Below are 26,037 nucleotides of genomic sequence, written 5' to 3'. Positions count from 1 at the left end.
ACATGATATAATCTCACAGATGCAAAAAAGTGGGGAATGTTAGTTGCATTTGAGTGGTAGGATTATGGCTGATTTTTATTTCATTTATGTTTCTGAATTTTCCATATTTTGCACAATGAGCATGTATCATTTTTTTGATCTGGAAAAAAAACCTCCTTATTTTTATCCATGAATGTAGGTATAACCCAGGGTATAGCCAAAAAACACATAAACCGCTCAGATGGAATTTAATACAGGGAATTGGTTACTCAGGTGATGGATTTGCCGAGAAGTCAAACAGGTGACTGTGAGGTAACCCAGAGATTAGCCTGATGGGAAGCCGCTATCAGCCGAAGGGTCAGAGAGAGGCGTTGGTGTTACCCTGGAACAGGATTACCTGGTGAAGCTAGAACCATGGAGAGGGTTTCCTGGTAGGAGCTGGGATCGTAGAGGTGGGCTGTCCCGGGGCAACTGAGGCCAAGGAAGAGAATTCCCTCCCAATGCTGAGATATCACAGGGAGCAGAGGGAGGGAGAAATACACTGGCCTCTCCTCTCTTCCCACCTTTCAATACTCCATCACCGCTGGCCATCAGCCAAATGGAAAGCCAGAGGGGAAGTGTAGGGCAGGGTGGATCTGAGTGCTGACGGACAATTGGCCGGCATGGTGCATGCACTTTTATGTAGCAGTGGTCAGTGTTTCTGTATAAACCTGGGTTCCACCCAGTTTTGTTTGGTTAAGATGTACATTTCTGCATCTCCCCAGAGGTATCGTGGAACTTATTTCTTTTGGCTGCAAAGTACTCCACTCATTGGCTTAACTATTTCCCTATTTTTTTGTATTTTGGGCAAATTTCAGTTTTATTGTTTCTATAAAGACTGATAGCAGCATCTTTATATACATTGTTTTAACATTTCTTTTAAATTATTTCCTTTGGCTAAATTCTGCCAGGATGGGTCGTTACACGTCATCAATTTCTTAAAGCATTCAGAGAGGCAACTTCATATTGTGGAAAGAATTCTGCATTTAGAGTCACACTTGCTACGTGAGAACATCTCCAAGCTTCATTATTTTCCCATATGCAAAAAGAGCAACACTCCTGGCTGCCTTCCCAGCAGCCTTTGGGAGGACTGGCATGGGTGCCTGCCTATGCATCCACCTGTGTTCATGGCACACTGGTGTCATTGTGATGATGATGAAGATGATGAAGATTTGGCAAAATTGGAATCGGGATCAATGAGCATCTCCCCTGGTGCTGGGAGAGGTCCAGTTCCTTCCGTAGCTTCCCCAGAACTGGGATCCAATAATCTGAGGAGAACAATATCTAGGCCTTAACCACGCCACATCTGAGCATCTCCATGATTTCCCTGCAGCCCACACACTTTGTGACAATGTAGAGCATATTTTAATTATAAATGCTGAGACACTGATGGCCAAATCCTGCTAAACTTTAGAAGGCTTCCCCTACCCTCCCATGCTGCCATATTCATTTCCCCTTGTTTATTGAATTTGCAATTTTAAGAATTTTTTTTTAAATAAAGCATCTGGTGTAGGTTTTATCAGTTAGGAATACTTACCAGGTGGAAGTAACAACAAGCCCATTTCTTGATGGCTTAAGCATCATGGTTTATTTTCTTCATGAAACTAGAGGAGAGTAGTTTTCTGTCTTTGGGTCTTAGTGATACTTAGGGACACAGGATCTTCTGGTCTTTCCTTGTCACTTTTCTTAGTGGCTGGTGAACTTCTGATAGGTCTCTGTCTTACTCACCTAGTGCTGCCGTAAGAGAAATACCACAAATGGGTGGCTTTAAAGAATAGAAATTTATTTTCTCATGGTTTAGGAGGCTAGAAGTCCAAATTAAGGGCATGGCTCTAGGGGGAGGTCTTTTCTTGTCTATTTCAGCATCTAATAGCTGCCATCAATCCTTGGCAATCCTTGCTGAGCCTTTGTCTTTCTTAGAATCTGTCTTCCCCTGTGTGTGTCTGTGTCTATTCTGCTCTTTTTACACCTCAGAAGTGATTAGATTTAGGACCCATTTTACCCTGGTATGATCTCATTCACATAACAAAATAAAAACCCTATTTCCAAACATGGTCATATTTATAGGTACCAAACCAAAAAACCCGTTGCCATTGAGTTAATTCTGACTCATAGTGACCCTATAAGACAGAGTAGAACTTCCCCATAGGGTTTCCAAGGAGAGGCTGATGGATTCAAACTACTGAACTTTTGGTTAGCAGCCAAATGCTTAACCACTGTGCAACCAGGGCTCCTCTTTACAGGTACAGGGGTTAGGATTTCAATCTATATTTTGGGGGGACACAATTCAACCCATTACAGCCCTCCTTGGCTAGAACTGTGTGCAGTGGGGGCTAAGAAAACAAAGGTCTCTTCTAGACAAGGCACACTATTGCCCTGAACAAAGCTGGGGACCATCAGCAAGGAATGAGACATTGTACAGACCACTGCCTGGTTGGCCTCCCAGGTTTACAGATGTTGTGGAGAAAATTTAGGGAAAAAAAATGTCTGATCAACTTTGGTTTTAGGTGGAGGTTTGTAAGGCTCAGGAAATTTGCCAAGACAACTGTTGTTGGCAGACTAGTCAAGGGGAGAAGAAAGCTACTTAGTTCATGAACATGTGTTGACACAACTTGTACACGGAAAGATCGTGGAAGCTTCATAGACACATCCAAACTCCCTGAGGGACCGAATTGCTGGGCGGAGGGCTGGGGGGACCATGGTCTTGGGGAACATCTAGCTCAATTGGCATAACACAGTTTGTAAAGAAAATGTTCTACATTCTACCTTGGTGAGTAGCAGCTAGGGTTTTAAAAGCCTGTAAGCAGCCATCTAAGATATTCCACTGGTCTCACCCCGTCCGGAGCAAGGGAGAATGAAGAAAACAAGATACAAAGGAAAGATTAGTCCAAAGGACTAATGGACCACAGCTACCATGGCCTCCACCAGACTGAGTCTAGCACAACTAGATGGTGCCTGGCTACCACCACTGACTGCTCTGACAGGGATCACAATAGAGGGTCCTGGACAGAGCTGGAGAAAAATGTAGAACAGAATTCTAACTCACAAAAAAAGACCAGACTTACTGGCCTGACAGAGACTGGAGAAACCCCAAGTATGGCACCTGGACATGTTTTAGCTCAGTAATGAAGTCACTCCCGAGGTTCACCCTTCAGCCAAAGATTAGACAGCCCCATAAGACAAAACGAGACTAACGGGGCACAACAGCCCAAGGACAAGGACTAGAAGGCAGGAGGACACAGGGAAGCTGGTAATAGGGAACCCAACGTCAAGAAGGGACAGTGTTGACATGTCGTGGCATTGTTAACCATTGTCATAAAACAATATGTGTACTGTTTAATGAGAAACTATTTGTTCTGTAAACCTTCATCTGAAGTACAACTAAAAAAGAAATAAATAAACATATGTTGAGGACCCACTGCCCTCAAGGTCTTGAGCTTGGCTTGGACAGACAGACAAGTCAGACATGGATCCTGCTCTCTGAAAAGTCACAGTCTCGTGGTGGAGACAGACCTGAGCACAAATAATTCAAATGAAATCCATGAGAGATTTGTGGCTGGGGCATGGCGGAAAGAACTGTTGGCTTGTGTCTGTGAGAATCTGTGGTTGTGTGTCTGAGCCTGTGTGTAGCTGACTGTGACACTGTGTGCCTGTACCTGTGGTTGTGTAGCTGTGTGACTGTGACGCTGTGTGCCTGCGCCTGTGGTTGTGTGGCTGTGTGGCTGTGACGCTGTGTGTCTGTACCTGTAGTTGTGGGGTGTTGTATCTCTCTCTCCTTCAGCACGGCTGAGGAGAATCTGTGTGTGTGCTGTATGTTGTTTGCCTCACGTTTTGGTGGGAAGTGGAGCTAATTAAGAATGAGTGACAGAGGCCAGGCAGCGCTGGTGGCTAATGAGCTCCCGTGGCCATGGAATTCCCTCGGTGCCAGTCTTCACTGGTACAAGTCACTGCTGGGAGCCCAGAGGTGGCAGCGATGATTTCATCTAGCCCACAGTGTGCAAACTTCCTAGGCCCATTCCTGCCTGTCACAAGATGCTGGCTGAGGCTGCAGCTGAGGGCTGTACATGAACTCTACATGTACCCAGGAGCTCTCACAAATGCAGTAACTTCTTGTCCCTCTGGGCATCACCTGGTGAGTACATTGAACCAGTTCCTGGTAGGCAGAGGTGGCCAAAACAGGGTCAGTTTTCATGGTGACTGTGAGTGCTCTGGGTCAACAAGATGTTTGTAGGCAGTCCTGGAGACAATAGGCCGGGTCACCTGTCAAGCTCAACTCATTCCTGTTACAGAGTGGCTCAGAGAGAGCTGGAGACATGAACAAGGTCATCCAGAATGCCAGCGGATGTTCTCCACTCTCCACCGTCCTCACCCTGGCTGACCCTGTGGACGGCAGGCATCACCTGGCTTCCTTGGTCTTGAGCTTCCAGTTGGGTTCAGCCAATGGGAGGCATCAGCTGGGCATCAGAGGGTAGGAGATAGAGAAGTTGGAGTGTTTTACCACTCACCCCAAGTTTGGCAGTGGCCATGACTCACAGCTCCTCTCAGGTGACCCACTGCTACCACTCTCACTGGCTCCAGTAACCACCCCCTCTTGTCCCTTCAGGTTTGGGGGTGACGGCTCCCCACTGCTGCCAGCCCCAGGAGTTGCACAGTCCTTTCTGGTTCCTGTAACTCTGCCCTCACCTCAGGTAAATCACCCCTTCTCTAAACTACTCACAGTCAACCCTCTGAGTAAGCTATCTCTTTCCTGCTGATGTATAGACTTTGCCATTGTGCTAGGGGCAAAATACACCCTTCCTCCCTCTGTTCCCGTGTGTCTGTGCTGGCCTCCAGGCCTTTGCACTTGCAGCTTCCTCATTTGGAACACTCCTCCCCGGCATTTCCTGTGGCTGACTCCTCATTGGTTTGAAGCCCTGAAACAAGCCACATTTAACATATTCAGCAGTGCTTGGCACAGTGCTTGTTTAGTATTAATGAATAATAACCAGTTGCCATGGAGCTGACTCTGACCAATGGAGATCCCATGTATGTCAGAGTAGTACTGTGCCCCGTTGAATTTTCAATGGCTGATTTTTTCACAAGTAAATTGCCAGGCCTTTTTTCTGAGGCACCTCTGGGAGGACTCAAACCATCAACCTTTCAGTTAGCAGCGGAGCACTTAACCATTTGCCCTGCCCAGAGACATCCAACGAACACTAGCTAATGTTACTGTTGTTGTTGCTGTTGTGTTAAATATGTACACAATTGCAGGGTACAGGAATGGAAAGCGCTCTTCACGTCTTTGACCTCAACAATAAGTTTGAATGTAATTAATGTCGCTGAATTGTACAGATATAAAGGGTTGAAATGACGAATGCTTACTTGAAATTAAAGCACAAGGTTTTAATACTGTAATACCTGCCCCCCCCAAAAAAACCCCAACTTATTGTGAGTCAATTCTGACTCACAGTGACCCTGTAGGACAGAGTAGAACTGCCCCATAGGGTGTCCAAGGATGTAATCTTTACAGAGGAAGACCCTCAATGAGACGGATTGACACAGTGGCTGCAACGATGGGCTCAAGCATAACAATTATCATGAGGATGGCGCAGGAACAGGCAGTGTTTTGTTCTATTGTACATAGAGTCGTTATGAGTTGGAACCGACTCAAGGACATCTAATAGCAACAATCGTTGCAGAAGCAGACTGCCGCATCTTTCTCCCTTGGAGTACCCGGTGAGTTCAAACCGCCAACATTTGGTTAGCAGCTGAGCACTTTAACCATTGCACCACCAGGACTCCTTAATACTGTAATAGGATGTGTTGATTTAACTACTATTAACTAATATTGAAATATTGGATCTGTGCCAATTATTAATAATCTTTGGTTATTTCTGTAGTTAATGTCCTTTGCGTGCCTGTTTTTTTCCATATTATGGTTTGGGGGTTTCTTATTCATTTTAAGTTGAAATCTACTCCAAGATTTCATGAAAGGGGAAAATAATAAGTATACAATGTTCAGTAGCTCAATGTGTTATCACAATGACATTTAAAAATAAGATATATGTGGCTAAAACGTGGGAAAAAATTCCTCTCTTCAAAGGGGCCTTCCTTGACCACTGTCTGCTTTGGGCCCATTTTGTCCCTCACGTGATCAGCTGTGCCCTTCACAGCACTTAGCACAGTTTGTACTTATGATTTTTCCTTTGTTCCAGGTTTGTCTCTCCCTCTAAACTGTGAGCTTGCCACAGGCAAAGCCCTCATCTTCTGTGTTCACTGCTGTGTCCTCAGTATCTGTGTCTTAGCACATTAGGCTGCTGTAACAAAAGAGGCCCCCACACTGGCTTGGATGACAGAAGTTTATTCTTCCTACAGGTTGTAGTGTGGGCAGGTGGTCCATGGCTGGCAAAGCAGTTTCAAGTGTGGTGTCGGGTACCTCCTCCCTTCCCCAAGGCCCCATGCTCCCCAGGTCTCTTCAGCCACTGGGGTACTACTTAAATAAAACCCTCTCTTACCCAGAGCACTCCCACTCCCTTTGGCCTTAGGTCCTGGCCTAGACGGCCCCAGACCCTTGTTCTCCCAACCAGAGGCTCATTAATGTGGCTTCCCAAACCACAGAGCCATTTCCCTGAAATGAAGTCAGCCTCTCCCACAGGACGGAGGGCTGCATGTATTGTCTCAATTGTTGTTGTTATTGAATATTAGTTTTCTCCCAAAGGTCAGTGTAAGTTATTCCATCACTCTGTGCTTCAGCTTCTTCATCTGGAAAATGGAGGTAAACATAGTTCTCCTTGGGTTGTTTTAAGGATTGTTGTTGTTGTTAGCTGCTATCAACTCCTGTCAACTCCAACTCAAGGCAACCTTACATACAACAGAATGAAACAATGCCCAGTCCCGCATCATCCTTGTGATCACTAGCATGTCCATCCTTGTGGCTACTGTGCCAATCCATCTCACTGAGGGTCTCCCATGCCCTTCTTGGCCCTCTACTTCACCAAACAAGATGTCCTCCCCCAGCGATTGATCCTTCCTGATGACATGGCCCAAGCAAGCAAGTCAGACAGTATTCTGTTGTGATACATAAGGTTTTCATTGACTGATTTTCTCAAGTAGATCGTCAGGTCTTTCTTCCTAGTCTGTCTTAGTCAGAAAACTAAGCTGAAACCTGTCCACCATGGGTGACCCTGTTGGATTTGAAATATCAGTGGTATAGCTTCCAGCATCACAGCAAAACGAAAGCCGCCACAGTACCACAGACAAGCTGACAAATGGGTAGTGGTTTTAAGGATTAACGGAGTATACAGCTTTTAGAACTGAGCCTAGAACATGCTAAGTGCTCTTTAAATAATATTATGTCTTTCTTCTCAACTTTATCCTGAGGCAGGCTGAGCAGGCATCACTTCATTTTTCACATGCAGAAATGAAGGACCAGAAAGCTGAAGCTTTCTTGCCAAACATTGGCAGGTGGCTGGGTCTGGGTTTCAATCCAGGCCCGACTCTCAGTTACTTCACCATAAAATCGGGATGATTGTGGACCTCCTTATACGACTAGGTCTGAAATGACAAATATATATTATATATATTTTACCACAATAAGAAGTATGCAAAATGAATTTTTTTAAAAAGTGTGCGCCATTCCCCTTCGTTGTGTTCCACTTGACGCCACCCGTGGTCCCAGCGATGCTCCTGGCAGCCCTATGGTCAGCTGCTTCTGTTTGGTTGGAGGGAGAGCTGGGCAAACAGAGGCCCATTGTCTCTGTCCTCTGGGGCTGTCGTCGGGGCCTCCTCCCAGGTTCCTGCCCCAAAGACACTCCCAGCTTTCGCTCAACCTTGTCTTGGCTTTCCTGGGTGGGGGTGGGGACTGCACCCTGAAGAGATCACCAGCCCTGCTTTACGGATGCGGAAACGAAGCTTAAAGACTTGTCTCAGGTCAGAGCTGTTGAAGATGGGGCAGGGGCAGGGGTTCACTCTGGGAGGGCGCGTGTGCGGCCTCAAGACATAGAGGTATGGGTCCCATTGGGTCAGAGACTGCAAGGCCAGAGAAATCCCTCATTAACTCGAGGAAGCAGGCGCAGGGAACACGGACCCTCGCCCAAGGTCATACAGCACCAGCCGCCAGGAAACCCAAAACCAACCCGTTGCCGTCGAGTAGATTCCAACTCATAGCGACCCTACAAGACAACATACAACTACCCAATAGGGTTTCCAAGGCTGTACTCTTTACGGAAAAACACTGCCACATCTTTCTCCCGCGAGCGAGGAGCAGTTGGTGGGTTCGAACTCACATCTTTCTCCCCTGGAGCGGCTGGTGGATTACCGCCAACATTTGTTAGGCAACCGAGTGCTTAACCACTGCGCCACCAGAGGTCCTTCCGGGCGGGGAAACCAGGCCTGCCTTTCTGCCGGACTAGCCTCGTTTCCACCCAGTTGGGATTCAAGCCTGCACAGCGAGAAGCGGGGGAATTACAGTGGCTCCTCCCCCGGGACGTACGCTCCAACCGTCTGTGACGCGAGGTGCTGAAATCTCGCCGCGGCCCCTCCTCCCAGGGGGCGTGGTTTCCCGAGTCAGGCAGAACTCTACTGGTTATTTGCCTGCGGCGGGCGGGACTTCTCGCCTGCTTGGCCTTGAGGGCGTGGCCTCCTTCTTGGCGGCGAGCTCAGCGCGGGATTCCATCCCTCTGTGACGCAGGCGCCGGTACGAGCAGGGCGGAGCCGAGCCCTCCCAGAGCTCCGCCCCTCAGCGGAGGCGGCCGGGCTGGGGGCGTGTCCTGGGCGGGGCCCCGCCTAACTCGTCCCCCGCCCCACCCGGTCTTGAAGCGGCTGCCACCGCAGGGAGGTCCCGGCCCCGGCATGTGAGTGTGGCGGGGTTGGGGATGCGGGGTGGAACGCCGAGCCTGGCCCCAGGGGTCTCCAGGGGTCCCTGTGGGCAGGGGTACCAGTGCGCGGGCGGCCGGGCCGGCCTGCCAGGTGCGGGCCCACGTGCAGAGGGCGAGGGGCGCCCGCGCAGGGTGCGCCTAGGCGGGTCCTGCGCTCCTAGCCAGCCCTGACCCCTTTCTCCGCGGCTGAGGAACAGCTGCAATGGCAGCAGCTGGTGCCGGCTTTCTGGTGCTGGTGCGGCGGCTGCGGGAGTGGGAAGGGGAGGTAGCCGCGCGGCGGGACCAGAGGTGACCTCCTCCCCCGGCTCGGGGTTGGGCCACAGCCTCCGTGAGCCCAGACCTGTTTCTGGGAACCGTAACCACAGCTCTCACGGACAGAGAGCTTTCTGTGCCGGACTCTTGACAGTTCATTATCTCAATCCTCCCAACAGCCCCCATTTCACAGTTGAAGAAACTGAGGCTAAGGGCCCAAGGCCACACAGTTGTTCGGTGGAATGGTTGTAATGTGGGAGTGCAATGCTGAGGCCTTGCAGCCAGACTAGGGAGGGAGGGGGCACCCCGCTGCTCCTCAGACCCCTTGTCTGTGTGACCTTGGGCATGTCTTCCCCTCTCTGAGCCTCTAGTGCGGTCTTGGCGCCTGCCTCCAGGGCTGCTGTGAAGATTGAGTTAGGTATTTCAGGGAAGGACGGTGAGCACTCAGTAAAGGTTGTTATTGTTGCTGTGGCTGCTGTTGTTAAGTGGCGCCTTTGTGGGCGCTGGGAGTAGTGGGTGCTGGGACAGGGCTGTGTGGTCAGCTAAAGCGGGCCTAAGGGGAGGGGGTGGCTGTGATGGCTGCTCTCCACACTGAGGCTGCTCCATCTGTGCACACTGAAGGCCACACACAACCCAGCTGTACCAGGCTGTGCCGGAGACGCGCTGGCCCATCGTATACTCTCCACGCTACAATATCACCTTCATGGGCCTGGAGAGGCTGCACCCCTTCGACGCAGGGAAATGGGGCAAAGTGATCAATTTCCTCAAAGGTATGGAAGGTTGCCTCTCACCCTACATATACTCCCTCCACCCAACCTGTCCCCCATCCCCATCATCCCTAATGTTTTTCCTTGAACTCAAGCCTCAGACCCTCCTACCTCCAGTCTCATCCTCCCAGACTGCCTTCTACTCATGCTGTCAAAGGTGTCTTTCCAACCTAGCCCTCTAAGCACCATGTGTACCTGTCTGAAACTCACACTGGCTCCTCATGGCTGTGGACCTGAGTTTTGCCTCTGCCCCTGGAGGCCCAGTAGAAAGGGAGCTGATTAACGATGGACACAGAAGAGCAGAACTTTGGAGAAGTTCAGTGTCCATGCCCAACAAGCTCAGATAGCCCAGGGGCAGAGAACCTTTGCTCCAACCTTCTGAATACAGGTGGGGGAAAGTAGGGCCCAGAAAGGTTAGGAAACATGCCCAAAGCTTCTAAGTGGCAGAGTAGGGTCTAGAACTCAGAACCCCAGGCTCCTAGCAGGGCTCCTCGCTGAGCAAGGTGATGCTCTGGAGCACATCCATTTTAGCTGTAGCTTGTAATCCAGTGGTCTGATTTAGGTGGGAAATTCAGGCATCACATTGGACTGGTGTGTGAATATTCTCCTTATTTCCTCTATCAAGGCTTCTTTCATTGAGGGAGGTAGGAAATGTTACCTGGACGTGTTACCTGGCATAGGATGAAGCACTGAATATCTTTAAATCACACCACCCTTCTGATCACATCAAGGGGAAAGTCTCACTTTGGGACTAGCCTGTCTTTAACACCTCTCAAGACTTGCCCATCTCCCTTTTTAACAAATCTAGAGCAAGCCACTGTGCCTTACAGAAAACAGGATCCAGTTAGAGATTTATAATAATGTGTTTCCATTGTGTTTGTTTTTTGGTTAACTTCTGTTTCTGGCAAGTGATAGTGATTTTCCATTTGCAGTAGTGACCAGAAAGAAAAATAGTAGGTGGAAAAGATGTGACACCAGGTGAGGTGAGTGGAGCTGAGCCCACCTCAGACCTTGCAGTCCTCTTGCCTTCCTGCATATGGCCCCTTGTGCGCCATTTCCTGCAGACCCAGCATGAGTTCTCTGCTAGTCACCCCTTCTCAGACTCCTATGTCACCCAGGAGCTCAGCACAAGGGTTCCTTGTCTCCCTGTCTCTGAGCTGACAGTCAAGCCTGAGTTCCCTCCTTTTCTGCTCTGAGGATGAGTGTGGAGAGGAGGCAGGGACCCTATGGTGAAAGGCCTCGAATGTCACGCCAAGAAAGGAATTGGCCCCTTGTCTGAAGGCAATGGGGAGCCATGGAGTGTCCTGGGAGGAGGAGTACCTGCCTGGAGCTATACGTGGGAAATGTATGCAACCAGTTGGTTTCTACCAGGGTTGGTTTCTAAGGTTGATGCAGTAAAATAGGTCTCCTAAAGTCTGACCTTGTCACGTCAATTCCCTAGAACCCAGAGCACCATGGTCCTGTCCTGCCCATGCCCTGTGGCACTGCCTACTCTCGGCCTCAGGTTCTTCGTTCACCGAACAGAGCTGATCCTGTCTGGTGTGTGCAAGGGATGATGAAATCATGTAGTGTTTCCCAAACATCAGTCATTTTGTACCCACTCTTGGGGCCTTGCCATCTCCTCATACCACCTGTTCTGTTATTTTCTTCATATTTTTATTTACTTAGCCTCTGGTTTTAAATACTTAAACTTGTTTTAAAAGGCACCATTATGCATCTAAATGGGAAAAGTCAGTTTCGGTTGCCGTAAATAGAAGGTCATGGTACAAAAGAAATGTCATGAAAACACAGCAGTGTGATTCCATCCAGGTCAGTTTCTGCTGCCTGCAGGCTGTGAGACGAAGACCTGCTGTCTTCGGGTTAAAAAGGAGCAATGTCAGGCAGGTGTTAGCGGGAGGCCAGCACCCCCCTGAGACTCTCCAGATGTCCTCAGAAGGCTGAGAGAGAATCGATAATAGCTTTACTCACCTTGAGGGTCAGCATTCTTGACTCTTGTGCCACCTGCCTCTGAAAATTGCTCACTCACACCTGGACTCACCTCGTGGCTGTTAGTAGCTTGGAAACACGGGGTTGCTCTGTGCACAATGTCCGAGTATGAGGGCCTGGCCAGTGTGCACACTGGCTTGGGAGGTGGCCGTTCTCAGAATACCCAAGAGCCAGCAGTCCCCTCCTCTGTGGACAGGGGAGGAGGGCGGCCAAGTCTGCAGCCTGGGAGCAGGGCCTGGCCTGGAAGTCAGCAGGCAGCAGGGTGCCATTCTGTGATTGCAGAGGAGAAGCTTCTGTCAGACGGCCTGCTGGTGGAGGCACGGGAGGCCTCGGAGGAGGACCTGTTGGTGGTGCACACGAGGCGCTATCTCAACGAGCTGAAGGTACAGGGCAACGGGCCCTGGGGGGCTGCCTGCCCAGAGCCCCTCCTCGCTTTTGGGACTAGATGGAGAGGGGGCTGGAGATGGCCAGCCACGGCCAGTGGAGAGGGGGCAGCAGCTCAGCCTGGAGAGGCATAGCCTTGAGGGCTCCCACTCCTGTCACTGGGGCAGGGGGAGCATGTGGTCTGTGGCTCCCAAGGGAAGGAAGAGAGAATGTTATAAAAAGGCAGACACTAGGGATGGGTTAGGCTGCTCCAGGTGGTAGTGAACTCCCCGTTGCTGGGGGGTATGAAAGCAGGGATGTCCACTTGGTGGAGACTGAACCTGCGCAGGGACTTTGTGCTTCTACATTGGTGACTTAAAATCCATGCTCTGTGGACAGGCCTTAAAGACTACTGCTGGGGTGGTATATGGGGTGGGGGGAACCCAGCCCTTTAGCCCATCTAACCAAAGCTGTTTCACTTTGGCCTGTTTTTATATTGGGCTGAAGTTTAAGATTCTGTTCCAAGGACTTCTGCTGATAAAGACTTGTCAAAAACTGTTAGGCAAAAATCTCATTTTAGGTATAAGCAAGTGGGCAGGTGGGGTGGGAGGGCGTGGGGGATGAACTTGAGAACGCCTGTTCCTTCCAAACTAGGCCCAGCATGGCCAGAGCCTCTGGTTTTCAAAGAGAAGCCAGAAACCCTGATTATTCAGTGGAATTTCCTGATTTCTTAATGGGATGATGCATTTTACGGTTTTAAAATCCCACCTGCAGACTGCACTGGGCTCCCAGGCTGCCCACTGTGGCCTCTTTCTAGAGGAGCCCAGAAAGGTCCTGTCAGAGGCTGGGTTCTATGGCCTGGAGTTTAGTCAGTCCACTCTGTAGGAGCAGAGGGGAGGTGGGAGGGGGCATCAGCACCTGGGGCCAGTGTGAGCCCTGGTGGGGAGGGCCAAGGATGCCACGGGTGCTCATCCCCTAAGAGTATGGGAGCCTTGACCCCAAACCCTGGACTTCACTGCTGGATTTGTCTTAGACTCAGCCATAGCGGATTCCAGAGGTCAACAGGCTGAAAAGCCAGACCCAGAGAGGGGTTGTTCTTTTCTTGTTCAAGACAACCCAGGAAATAGGGGCAGGTCTGCTGGAGACCCTGTCTTCAATGTGGGCACCCAGACCCGGGCCATAGCTGCTACCTCCCTACCCTCTGCCACCCGACCTGAGCTGTGAGAATTCTAGATGGGGCCACGGCAGTGTGAGCTCATGAAAGATTACCAGGAAGAGGCTGACACCTGGCTCCTGGGCGAGGGAGGTGTGTGAGGCCTTGGCAGGGAGCCCAGCGCTTGGCTGCCCTCATTTCCTGGTGCCCGGGCATGCGTGGTCAGAGTAGAGTCCACAATCTAGAGGGTGAAGTGAGAGCAGAGACGGGGGCGTTGAGTTGGACAGGGAGACGCCAGCACAGGGTGGGGCCAGGGCTGGGGTGAGTGGACTGAGAGAAAGGTTGTGGATGGGGAGATGGCCTTCCACATGCCTGTCCTTGGGACCCCAAAACATTGACAGAAGTCTGCTATATGATAAGTATTATGAGAAAGTCTCAATAGAAAATTAAAGTCAAGGGCAGGAGGAGAATTCAAAGATGTCAACTGAAAAGGCAGACCAAGATGCTGGGATTGAGCTGCATATTTGATTTGAAGCTACCTGGCAGCCAGAGCAAAAGGAAAAACAGGATGATGTCTGTGGCAACTACTAAGGTGAAGAGGTATTCATTCAGTCATTCAGCACATCTGTATTTGAGTGCCAGGTTCCTGCTCCCATGGATTTGCATTTTCATTGTGGGGGACTGAAAATAAAGCAGTAAACACACAAGAGCATTTCAGAGAGCACCAAGGGCTAGGAAGAAAAGTAAAAATAGAGGGTAACTGAGTAGAGGTGTGCTTAGTTAGACTGGGTGGTCAGGGAAGGCCTCATGGAGGAGGTGGCATTTGAGCTAAGACTGAAGAATGAGGACTAGGTGACACTAATGTGGAGCTTTGAAGGGAGAGCATTCCAGAGTCAAAGGTCGGAGGGGAAGAGCATCCTGGAGGGGTGCGGGGGCTGGGCTGAAGGGAGCAAAGGGCTGGGTGGTACAGATGAGGTCAGGGAGGCAGCAGCGGCCAGGTCACGCAGTGTTTGGAGGCCGTGGGGACGCTTTTGGATTTTGTCCCAGGTACTCTGCTGCTCAGGTGAGACCCATGTCCATTTCAGACATTGCTGGCATCTGGGGGCTGTGGCTCAGGAGCCCCCCACCCTACCCCCCTTTCAGCCAGATGCCTGTGATGTTTCTTTTCTTTTCTCTGCTGTAAGCACCCAGAGAGCTGTCTTTGGAGAGTCCCACAGGTCTCCCAGGGACTGTTGCTTGGCTGTTTGGGTTCCGTGTGTACTGGGGGGCACCTACCTCTTCCTGCCCCACCTCACTCTGCCCCCCTACCCTGATTCTAGGCCCCTGCCTGGCCCTTAGGTGCTTAATAAACAGGGCCCTGAAAGAGAAGCAGTAGCCTATTTGCAAGGCAATGTCAATTCAGGGAAACAAATGTTTATTGAGCATCTACTGTATGCAAGGCCTAGAGTTGGCCCCACAGAGGGTGGCGGTTGGGTTGGGCCAGCACAGGGCTCTTGTCTTCTGCTGACCCTAGTGACCATTTGCTGTGAGGTAGGGGTTAGTGCAGATGCAGTGTTCGTATCTTGTCCTTGTTCACCCCATGCTGGGCAGTGCTTAGGTCACACCGATCCCGCTAATATTTAGAGAGCACCAGGCCTTGTTCTAGCGGCAGAGATAGAACAAGAGAGACCAAGTTCACTTATGGAGCTGGCATTTAGGTGGCGGGGGTGGGGGGTAGAGACAATAAACACAACCACCAAGTAAATGATAGAGGGTGTTAGAAGTTGTTAAGTGCTATGGGGAGCAAAGGAAGGGGATGGAGGAGGCCCATACCATATACCAGACCAGTTGTCGTGCAGTCAGTTCTGACTCCTGGCAACCCCCTGTGTTTCAGAATAGAACTGTACTCCACAGGGTTTTCAGTGGCTGATTTTCAGAAGTAGAGTGCTAGGCCTTTCTTTCTAAGTGCCTTTGGGTGGACTCCAACTGCCAACCTTTCAGTTAGCAGCTGAGTGCTTAACCGTTTGCACCACCTAGGGACTCTGGAGGGGGCCCAGGCAGGGGTATTTTAAATCGTGTTGTGAGGTCAGGCCTCTCTGACAGGTTTCCACATTGAGCCCACATTCAAGGCCTTGTGAAGAGGAACTCCTGTTTAAAGGGGTGTGCTCCACAAGGGGAGCCCTGGTGGCACAGTGGTTAAGAGATCGGCTGCTAACCAAAAGGTCGGCAGTTCAAATCTACCTTGGAAACCCTATGGGGCAGGTCTACTGTGTCCTATAGGGCCACTATGAGTTGGAGTCGACTCGATGGCAATTTTTTTTTTTTTTTTTTGGTTTTGGCTCCACAGGGAGCTCTGGTGGCTCAGTGGTTAAAGCAATTGACTGCTAACCGAAAGGTTGGTGGTTTGAAACCACCAGCAGCTCCCCTGGAGAAAGATGTGTCAGTCTGCTTCCGTAGAGATTTGCGGCTTTGGAAACCCTATGAGCTGTGAATTGGAATCGATTCGACAGCAGTGGGTTTTGGTTTTTTTGGGGGGGGCCCGCACTCATAGCCAGTGGTTGAGCCTGGGGTTGAGGCAGTTTGGCTCTGAGGGGGACCCTGAGCCCGGCCCCTCCCACTCCCACACAGCCCAGTCCTTTAGTGCCCTGACCCAGTGTGAGGTGATTGAGGGCCTGACTGTTTGCAGGTCTGGGCAGCCCCACCCTGGCCGGCTGCTCAAGAAGGTAAAGTATCTGTCCCCTCCACTGTAGCACACCTGCCCACCCCTCCCTGCCAGACTGCTAAACGGAGCTTCCACTCTGACTGCCCCCGGAGCGCCTTGGCCGGAGCGCCTTGGCCGGGGCTTTGTTAGCACTGGAATTCTGTTTTTCAGTTCCTCCTCTTTTGTCAGTATGTGAATTTCCAAATGTCACCCTCCTCCTCCCTCCCCTCCACATCTGGCCACTCACCCAGGCTCTGCCCTCTCATCCCTGCCACCTCCTCTGTTCTCACAGCCCTGTCCTCCTTCTGCTGCCCCAGCTGCCAGTCTACATGTCCCTCCCACTTATTTTTCACCCCAGCCACCAGTGGTCTTTACTACAGCAGCGCTGTCTATGGAACTTTCTGCAGTGGTGGACGCGTTCTGTGCCTGCTCTGTCCCATCTGGTAGCCATGAGCCACAGGTGGCTTTTGAACGCTTGGAATATGGCTAGTGTGACTGAAGAAAAACATTTTAATAAAAAAAAAAAATTAATTCATTCATAATTATATGTGAGTAGCTGCATATGGCTGGCGATGACTAGGTTGGACAGCCCAGGTCCAGAGCATGAGCAGGCCACATCACTGCCGTGCAGAAACTGCCGCAGGACCGGAGGAGAAGCTGAAGGGCCCAGCCCCCTCTGTCCCTCTCCTAAGTCTCCCCCTCCCACATCCGGGCTTCCAGCTTTGCAGACTCACATGTCCTCCTTTTAGCTGGATTCCATTCATGCTCTGGGGACTTCATGCCAGGCACCCAGACCATGCAAAATTCACTCTAGCTTAGAGGTTCCCAAGTGTGTCCCACAGAACTCCAGCTTTGCAGAAGGTTCTGTAAAAAGCAAAGGGGCAGGCAGGGGCTTGTGGTTGAAAAGTTTGGGAGACACTAGGTAAAGCAAAGTTAGAGAGGATTCTTTACTGCAGAACCTCCCAGAGCCTTTAACATGCCAAAGTGCCTTGTGAATTTCCAAGAGGAGGACAACATAAGCAGTGTTTCCCAAACTTATTTGGCTGTGGAACCCTTTCTTGGTGTAGTATTGGGACAGGCCAGCTGCAGTGGAACACACTTAGGGAAATGCCCTTCCAGTGGCTTTGTTTATATATTGGGCCTCTCAGTAGGCAGCGATGTGGCTTCTTGTTTTTTGGATTTCCATCCCCTTCTGGCTTGCTTAGGGTGGAGGGAGACAGTGAGTTAATTTATTCCTTCAATGGCTCTTTGTTTGTTTATTTTTTTACTCATAGGAAAAATGGTTCCATACCTACCACATGGAGCCTACACTGGGCAAGTGATTGGTGAGTGAAGAGGCTGGCCTGGTAACCTCAGGCAGAGCCCTGCCCTCACCTATGCCCACCCCCACCCCCACACACACAACACAGGGGTGGGTCCTGCAGCTGTTGGACGTTCATGGTCCAGCTCTAACACCCTCGCTGTGTTACAGCAGGTGGACTCCCAGGTGGGGCCTTATGGGCACCTCTCCTTTCAGAGGTATGGGCTGCAGGTCTGTGCTCACTGGGCCTGCCCTGGAGGGAGAGGGCGTGGGGAGTGTCCCAGCCTTCCCAGCCGCCACCTCTCCTCAGCCTTGCTGGCCCGGGAGGGGTGCCTACCTCAGCTCTGTTTTGCTTTGTGTAGGTGCTCCCTGGTCAGCGCGCCCACCTGACCCTTCCAGGCATATCCTCTTTCCTCCAGCACACCTGCTCTTGGCCTCTCTCTTTCCTGCTCTGCTGTAGACGTGCTCTGGTCTCGCCCACCTTAAAACTCGGCTGGGATAAATGATTCTCAGTGAATGAGAGGCCTGGTGGTGGAAGGGAGGGAGAGAGGACACCTGGATTTCCAGTCTTGGCTCTGTCCGTGGCTCATCGTGTGACCTGGACAGATCCTCCCTGCTCAGGCCTCAGTGTCCCCTTCTGTGTGTTCTCCTGAAGCCATCTTCTGCTACATGGCTGTGATCCGGACCCCTGCGGCTCCTGGTATGGCCACAAGAGGGCGGTCAAGGGTTTGGAAGCGCTAAGAAGGAGGCCGACTTCGCTTTAGAAAAACCGTTCTGTGTGAAACTGCCCTGTTGTGGAGCCTGAGGGTGGTGGGGAGAGGTGCTCTCATTTCTTACGAAAGGAATGTCCCTTGACCAGGTAGTTCACCCAGGGCCACTGTGAAACCACCCTCAGAGTGTCGAATAGGGCATGTGATTGCCCAGCCGAGGTCAGGGGCTGTGTCTCTTTCCACAGTGGTCCTTTGCTGTCGCGACCATCACAGAAATCCCTCCTGTCATCTTCCTCCCCAACTTCCTTGTGCAGAGAAAGGTGCTGAGGCCCCTGCGGACCCAGACAGGAGGAACCATCATGGTAGGTTGGGAAGCAGGGAAGAGGGGCTGGGCTGGGACCCCCACACCCTGGGCCCCTCCCCACCCTGGCCTGTCCGTTTGGAGTGCCCTCCCCCTATGTGGTAGCTGAACAAAATCCTAAGTATTTCTCAAAGCCCAGCAACAATGACTCTTTCTCCAAAAAGGCTTCTCCGTCCTGGGACATTAGAATTCATTGTTCCCGCCCCAATGGCCTTCTGTTAGAGTTACCGTATATGCTAGTATATAAGATATAGCCCCATCCCCCAAAGAGCATATCCACAAATTATGGCTCCAGTGTACCCAAATTTAGGATGGAAAACTGAACCCCGTAATTAAATGATGGATGATGTTCCCCCACCCCCATCGTGGGTGTAGCAATAAAGGGAAATTAGCTTTCATGACCTGTGTGTAGTTTTCTGAAAAATTCACTGCGGGCTGCCAAGGTGATTGGAGGTAGAGGAACATTCCAGACTTAAATGTTTGGGGAGCTAACCCGGCCTTGGATCAGTACTTACTGATCCCTCTAGCTTTTTTTGTTTTTGTTTTTCTTCCTCTATTTTTTAAAATTGTGGTAAAATATACATAAAATTTACCATTTTAACCATTTTTGGGGGTACAATTCATTGGTGTTAAGTACATTCACAATGTTGTGTAAGCATCACTGCTATCTATTTCCAGATCTGTTTTATCATCCCACACAGAAACACTATACCCATTAAGCATTCGCTTTCCATTACCTCTCTCCCAGCACCTCCTGCTAATGTTCTTTGGAGCTTTGGGAATTTGTACTTTATTTGGTTAGGAGAATATTACTGCTTACCCAAAAACTGTGATCTCCTACAGGATTGCAGTATTCAGTCTACTGAATTTCCATGAGCAAAAAATAGCCTATGTTCTCTTTCAGAACCTCATTAAAATCATTGTCGGCTCAAGTATGATGATAAGTAGTTAACGTATGTTTCTTCGAGTTTTCCTCACAGAATTGCAAAGGGGCTCCCACACTGCCCCTGTCATATGCCAGTCCATCTGGACTGCTTCTGGGACTCCTTTGAGGGTGCCTCCCACCTCATACATAGCTCAGCGCCACCCAGAGCCCATGGAGACAGTTGGGGAAGGGCTGAGTAATGGGTAAATGAGTGGGGGCAGGACCTGGCCTCCTGGCATCACCTGTGCTTTTCTCCCAAGGCAGGGAAGCTGGCTGTGGAGCGAGGCTGGGCCATCAACGTGGGTGAGTGCTGCTGCCCCGGGAATGTCCAGCTGCAGGGGCCTAGGGGCAGGGAGGGTCCGGAGGAGCCTGGGGTGGCACTGTGCACAAAAAGGTCTACTGCTCATCACGTGGCCTTCTGGAGGTGGCCCCTGGGAGGGATAGCCGGTCCCTCCATCTAATGTGGGGCCTTGTCTCAGAGAGTTCCCCAGGGGCTCTCCAGGCCCCCTTTGCCCATGTCTGGTGAGGGGGGTTCCCTCCCGCAGAGAGCCTGTGCCATCCCGGGCAACTCTGTGTGGGGCTGAGGCTGCTTCCATGAGGCTCCCCGAAGGCTCTGTGCCACTTCCTGATGGACAGCCCGCTGGGACATGGTCATGTTGTGTGGTAGGTGGATAAACCCAGGGTCAGTACCACCTCCTCCTCAGGGCTTCTGAGGGCATGCGCTCCCCAGCCCCAGAGCAGTGGGATTTGTACATGCCCTGGGCTCTGCCACAAGAGTGACTCATGGGGGGGCTGCACCCAGCAGTCTTCCTGGTCCCTGCCATTGTCCCCCATGGAAGGACAACATTTTACAGTTTGCAAAGCCCTTTCCCCTCAGGCCTCTCATGTGAGCCTGGCATAGTTGTTATCAGGCCCGTTTCAAGATGAGGAAATGGACATCAAGAGAAGCCCAGTGGCTTGCCCAGAGCCCCAGGCAGAGCCCCCTTGGCTGTGAACTCTGCAAGGGGAGGGCCTGGGTCTCGGGCGTGTTGGTGCCACCAGGAACCGATATTAGGTCTGGGGTAGTGATGGTGTGGTGACACTCTGCTGTATATTGATGGCAGGCTTCCAACCCAGAACCTGGAATGGCCCTCCCCACATTAGAAGGCAGTTAAGGGAGCCGATCCGGACCCAGCTGGGTTTGAATCCTGGTTCTACCATTAGCTAGCTGTGTGACCCTGGGCAAGTTGCTGAACCTCTCTGTGCCTCAGTTTCCTCACCTGTAAAATGGGGGTGATGATTATAGTACCCCCCTCATAGGGCTGCAGGGAGGTTTCAGTGAGCTCAGTGCCTGGTGAGGAGTTCAATATATGTGAGCTTTTGTCCTCTCGTCATTACCCAACAGTGGCTGCTTGAGTGGTGAGAAAGATAAGCCCCTTGTATCGACGGGCCCAGCTTCACACTCTGTACTGTGGGGCAGGTGCTGGGCTAATTTCAGAGGGCCCTGAAGCTCAGGTTCCCCTGAGCTTGCAGGGAAGGGTCTCTGCAGGGCACTGAGGCTCCAAGGCTAGGGCCTCAGGGATGGGGGCAGGCAAGGTAGATGAAGCTGGACCCTGGTCTCCGGGGCCCTCCCCGTTACCGGGGACAGCTGTGACCAGCAGATGGCACCCTTCCCAACCATCTCCTCTACCACTTGCAAAATCTGAGTGGCCCTTTGTCAAACCTGGTGCTCCCTGCCCCACACATATACCCTGGCATGGGGGAGTCACAGAGAGGCAGGCCCCAGCTCTGGGAGCAAGGAGCAGCTTTCTGCCGTGGAAAGGAATGAGCTATCGTCACCTGGGGGTGTTAGCGGGCTCTGGCAGCTGACTTGTCCAGAGACCCTGAGAGGGCTCTTGCTCTGGGCAGAGGTGGTCACGATGGCACAGCCACCTTCTGACCTAGGGCTGGAGACATGCAAGTTGCTGAGTTTCCTTTGCCCACCTGGAGTCTGAGGAGCAGGCCCTGGGAGCTGAGCTGGGAGGGGACGCTGGGAGAACCGAAGCATGGGGGCCTGGCCCTGACCAGCACCTCTGTCTGCCTTCTGCAGGGGGTGGCTTCCATCACTGCTCCAGTGACCGGGGTGGGGGCTTCTGTGCCTATGCGGACATCACACTTGCCATCAAGGTGAGTTGTGAACATGGGCGGGGGAGGGGGTGCTCACCTCCAAGAGCCCTCTCTGGCCAGGCCCTGGGCTGGGCCCAGGATCCTTCCCGCGACCCCAAGTTTGGTGTTCTCACCCCGTGTTATGGAGAGGGAGACCAAAGCTTAGAGAGGGACGGGCTGGCCGGGGTGGCTCGGCCAGGCTTGGACTCAAACCTGACACTTTCTCTTCTTCTGTGTCACTTGGAGGGGTTGCCTGTGATGAAAGGTAGATATTACAACCCTCGAAGGTGGCAGGGACCTGGGGCGGGGGGGTGGGGGTGAGGGGGATGTATATGGAAAAGATTGAATTGAGGGAGGAAGAGGAGGAGGAGAAATGATAATGATGGTGGTGGTGGTAGTGGTAGCAGCTGGCATTTAGGGCATGCTCACTCCCATGCCAGCCTCCATTCTCTGTGAAATAGAATCCGTGTTTACCCTCATTTTATGGATGAGGACACCAAGGCCCAGACGGGTAAGGCACAGCTGAGGAGCAGACTGGCCCTGGCCTCTATGTCCGTCAGGCCCCCAAGCCCCCACCCACTCTGCACCCAGCCTTGTGCTGGGCATCAAGACTGAGCTGAAGTGCTCCCTGCTTCTGTGGGGCACACAGACTAATGGGAAGGCAGGCAGGTCAGGAGAGGGGAACACAGGAGACCTTCCCGGACAGACGGCGTGGAGGGGAAGGAAGGTTTCCTTGAGGAGGAGGCATGAGAGCTTGGCCTTAACAGGATGAGGCAGACTGGGGATGAAGTTTCAGGCACAACCTTGGGTAGGGCTCCCAGGGCTCTGGGGTCACTGGGGAACTGCTGTCACTGAGGGCCAGGCCTAATCTCCTGCCCTTCAGCAGCACATGCCCCCTTTTCCAGGGAGCCTTCCCTGACTGCCTCCTGCAGCTCTGCCTGCTGGTCTGTTTGTTTGCTCACATGCATGTGTGTCCTCCCAAGCCCCCCGTCCCACCTGGGCAGCACCCCAGATCCTGCAGCCCATCCAGGTCTTCAAGTCTCCTCTCTCCTCCCCGTGTAGTTTCTGTTTGAGCGTGTGGAGGGCATCTCCAGAGCCACCATCATCGATCTCGATGCGCATCAGGTAAATGCCAGCGTGGGCTGGGCTTCCATGGGACCTCCCAGGCCCCACAACCTCCCTGTCTCCCCTAGCAGCCTCTCTCTGTTGTACAAACCCCTCACCAGGGGGCTCCCCTCCCTCTGGGAGCACCTCGAGCCCCAGGGTGGCCCCTGCTGCCCCCGCCCTGATTTCCTATCTCTCAGGATGAAGCAGAAGGGCTGTCTTTGTCCCTCTGCCCACTTGCCCCAGCCAGGGGGTAGGTGGGTAGGAAGAGCAGGTCCTGCTCATTGTCCTGCTTTTGAACCTGGACCCTCCCTTCCCTTATCCTGACCTCCTTCCCTTCCCTTTCCTCCCTGCTTCCCCTGCCCCATCACATACCAGGCTGATGCTCTTCCTAAATGCTCTAAACTCTGCTATGGCTCCCCATTATTTCCTAGTCCATTTGGGGCACCCACCTCCTGTACAAAGCTGGTGAACCTGTGGACCTGCCCCTCACATACAGGTCATGCACGCAATTCAGGGCTGCACAGGCCTCTAAAGCCACTGGTAAGAGCTCGTTGTCTAGGGGGTACATCACCAAAGTGTGGAGACACTCCCTTCTCAGGACTCTGAACCCATTTCTGGCTCCTCTGGTCAGGGACAGAGGAGTGGATTCCAGAAGTTCTTGAAGGCCCCCCACGCCACTGCCAATGCAACTTTGTGCTCATTGGGCCCTGCTCCGAGCTCATGGGACACTGAGCTCCTGGACCAAGTCAGGAGCTGCTGCCCTCCCAGATGTGCACAGCCTTTTAGAGTTTACTCTTTCACATCCATGAGCCCAACTGATCCCACCACAGACTTGAGAGGGTGGCCAGGCCAGGACTCAGAAAAAGGAAACACAGGTCTGGGGCTAGCTCAAGTTCACACATGAAGGTCATGGGCCATGTTTTGAGGTTGAAGCCCAGCTCTACCACTTAATAGCCATGAGACCACTGACCCCAGGGACAGCGATGTTGCCCAGGCCTGTGGGGAGCTTCCCAGGGCAGGGATGTGGAGGTCACCTGCTTGCAGGCGGCTCTGTGTTCTTCCTGCAGGGCAATGGGCATGAGAGGGACTTCATGGGTGACAAGCGTGTGTACATCATGGATGTCTACAACCGCCACATCTACCCCGGGGACCGCTTTGCCAAGCGTGAGTTGCTGCTCTGCCCCTCACCCTGACGTGTATTCTTACTTAGATGGGGCTTGCTATCCTGAGTATTTCCTATGTGCTGGGCCCTGCACAAGTCCCCAGCATCCCTGTGAGGTAGGGATTGTCCCCATTTTACAGATGAGGAGACTGAGTCTTAAGGAAGTCAGTTGACCCACCTAAGATTATATAAAGCTATCTTAAACACACATATAGGTTCTTAAATCACCCCTCATTTAGTAGTTTCCTTCTCCTAGGTCTGCATCGGTCCAATAGAAGGTAGGGAAAGACAAAAAAGAAATAAGGAGAAAAGTATAAATAGAAAATACACAACAAGATGGCAGGAATAAAGTCAAATATAATCACGCATTGCCATCAAGTCGATTCTGACTCATAGCGACCTTATAGGACAGAGTAGAACTGCCCCATAAGGTTTCCAAGGCTGTAAATCTTTACAGAAGCAGACCGCCACATCTTTCTCCCACATATAATGGCTGGTGGTTTGAACCGCCAACCTTTCGGTTAGCAGCTGAGTGCTTTAACCACTGCACCACCAGGGCTCTTCTCAAATATAATAGTTATTGAAATAAATGAAAGTGGTTTGAACTCATGAGTCAAAAGACAGAGACCATGAGATAAGATTTGAAAACATAGGCACCTGCCCAGTTTGCAGACTGGGGACACATATGCCTGAGGTGTGAGCAAGGCTGAGGAGGGTAGGCCAGCCACCATTATGGCCAAGGTACCAGTTTTTGAACTGAATCTTGAATGTGTTGACTTTGGGCTTGAGGGCACAGCAGGGTGTCCACGTGGTTGGGCAGTAAAACTAGACATTGCCAACACGGGTCCCTGAATCCCCAGGGCAAAAGTGCTTCTGCTCTAATCCCTGTTCACATCCTTTTCTCTGCAGCTCTCAAGTAACCATTTTAGGTTAATTTTGGGTGAGATAAGAAACGGAGCAGTGCCTTTGTCTCAGGAGGACAACTGGCTTCCAATCCAGGCTAGGGCACTGACAGGTTCTGGGACCCTGGACAGCCTTCCCCTTCCTGAGCCTCAGTTTCCCTTCTCTGTAAACTGGGGCTGTTCCTGTCTCTGTCTCAGAGGCCATCCGGCGGAAGGTGGAGCTGGAGTGGGGCACGGAGGATGATGAGTACCTGAATAAGGTGGAGAGGAACATCAGGAAAGCCCTCCAGGAACATCCACCCGACATAGTTGTGTACAACGCAGGCACTGATGTCCTAGAGGGAGACCGCCTTGGGGGGCTGTCCATCAGCCCAGAGGTAGGTCCTGACCCTGAGGTGGCGGGGGGCTCTGCTCTGGGGACTCAGCCGTGGCAGGAAAAGTGAGAGCGTTGATGCTTCTGGTGTCAGAGAAGAGCTAGGTAGAAGCAGCGGCAATCAACCTGGGCCAGGATTACGCCTGCAGCAGGACTTCCTGATACCCTCCTCCCTCACCACTCCACAGGGCATTGTGAAGCGGGATGAGCTGGTGTTCCAAATGGTCCGCGGCCACCAGGTGCCCATCCTCATGGTGACGTCGGGCGGGTACCAGAAACGCACAGCCCGCATCATAGCTGACTCCATTCTCAATCTGCATAGCCTGGGGCTCATCGGGCCTGAGTCCCCCAGTGTCTCGGCCCAGTGCTCGGACACGCCTCTGCTGCCCACAGCAGTGCCCTGACCCGAGCTGCCCTGCTGGTCACCTCCCTGCCTGCTTTGAGCCCACCTGCCCGCCCACCTGACCTCCTAGTGCTTTTTGTTTTCTAGCCTGAGGGGCGGTGCAGGACAGCCAGCCAGGAAGCCTGGGCTGCTGGGCAGGGAGAGTGACCTGTGTGGTCTCTTGAGAACATGGAGGGGCGGGGACCTGTCCCGACTGGGCTGGCAGCTCCTCCACCCTCCCCACGGCAGCCAGGAGGGTCTCCAGGCCCCTCTGTGGGCCAGGAACAGAAGGCAGAGCCTGAGTCCCAGGGAGGACCTGCATGGGCCCTGGGGAGGGGAGCTCATAGCTGTCTCAGAGAAGAGAAAGGAGGTGGGCAGTTCACAGAGGAGGGGAGAGGATGGGTCAGGCCCTGGGAAGGCGCAGGGAGGCCCTGGAGGTGGGGTGTTCTGGTTTTCCAGAAGTCAGACCCAGATGGGATCGAGGAAGTTTCCATCTCTACCATGTTTGGCCTTGCCCCCTGCTCTTTAGTCCATGAGATTTGCTTCTCTCCTCCCTGCCTCAGCCAGGGTGCGAGGAGCAGGTGTGCCCAGGGACGGGGCTGGGAGCAGGGTGCTGA

At 52.2% G+C, this 26,037-nt stretch overlaps 1 protein-coding gene across 3 annotated transcripts; it reads left to right on the top strand.

Moving 5' to 3' along the window:
- Positions 1-8,725: 8,725 nt before the first annotated feature.
- Positions 8,726-25,609, top strand: HDAC11 (histone deacetylase 11). Of its 3 annotated transcripts, XM_004368373.2 has the most exons (10): positions 8,726-8,849; positions 9,747-9,895; positions 12,161-12,261; positions 18,330-18,446; positions 19,631-19,673; positions 21,439-21,515; positions 22,557-22,619; positions 23,669-23,765; positions 24,864-25,042; positions 25,227-25,609. In XM_004368373.2, coding segments are annotated over exons 1-10 (1,044 nt in total). In that variant the 5' UTR covers positions 8,726-8,847; the 3' UTR covers positions 25,443-25,609. The 3 variants fall into 3 exon arrangements, with proteins under 3 accessions (XP_004368430.1, XP_004368431.1, XP_023584359.1); XM_004368374.2 differs by lacking the exon at positions 8,726-8,849 and having other exon boundaries at positions 9,753-9,895; positions 18,399-18,446; XM_023728591.1 differs by lacking the exons at positions 8,726-8,849; positions 18,330-18,446; positions 19,631-19,673; positions 21,439-21,515 and having other exon boundaries at positions 9,814-9,895; positions 25,227-25,442.
- The last annotated feature ends 428 nt before the right edge of the window (positions 25,610-26,037 follow it).

This window comes from Trichechus manatus, unplaced genomic scaffold (assembly GCF_000243295.1).
Source record: "Trichechus manatus latirostris isolate Lorelei unplaced genomic scaffold, TriManLat1.0 scaffold00001, whole genome shotgun sequence".
In the NCBI taxonomy this organism is placed as follows: Eukaryota; Metazoa; Chordata; class Mammalia; order Sirenia; family Trichechidae; genus Trichechus; species Trichechus manatus.
Note: the sequence above shows the minus strand (reverse complement) of the source record. Positions and strands in the feature narration are given on the sequence as shown.

Bases quoted from the DNA above. Each gene is read 5' to 3' on its own strand.
- HDAC11 (XM_004368373.2), top strand. The intron at 21,516-22,556 runs GTGAGTTGTGAA...CTCCCCGTGTAG, and splicing joins ACATCACACTTGCCATCAAG to TTTCTGTTTGAGCGTGTGGA. The intron at 25,043-25,226 runs GTAGGTCCTGAC...ACCACTCCACAG, and splicing joins GGCTGTCCATCAGCCCAGAG to GGCATTGTGAAGCGGGATGA.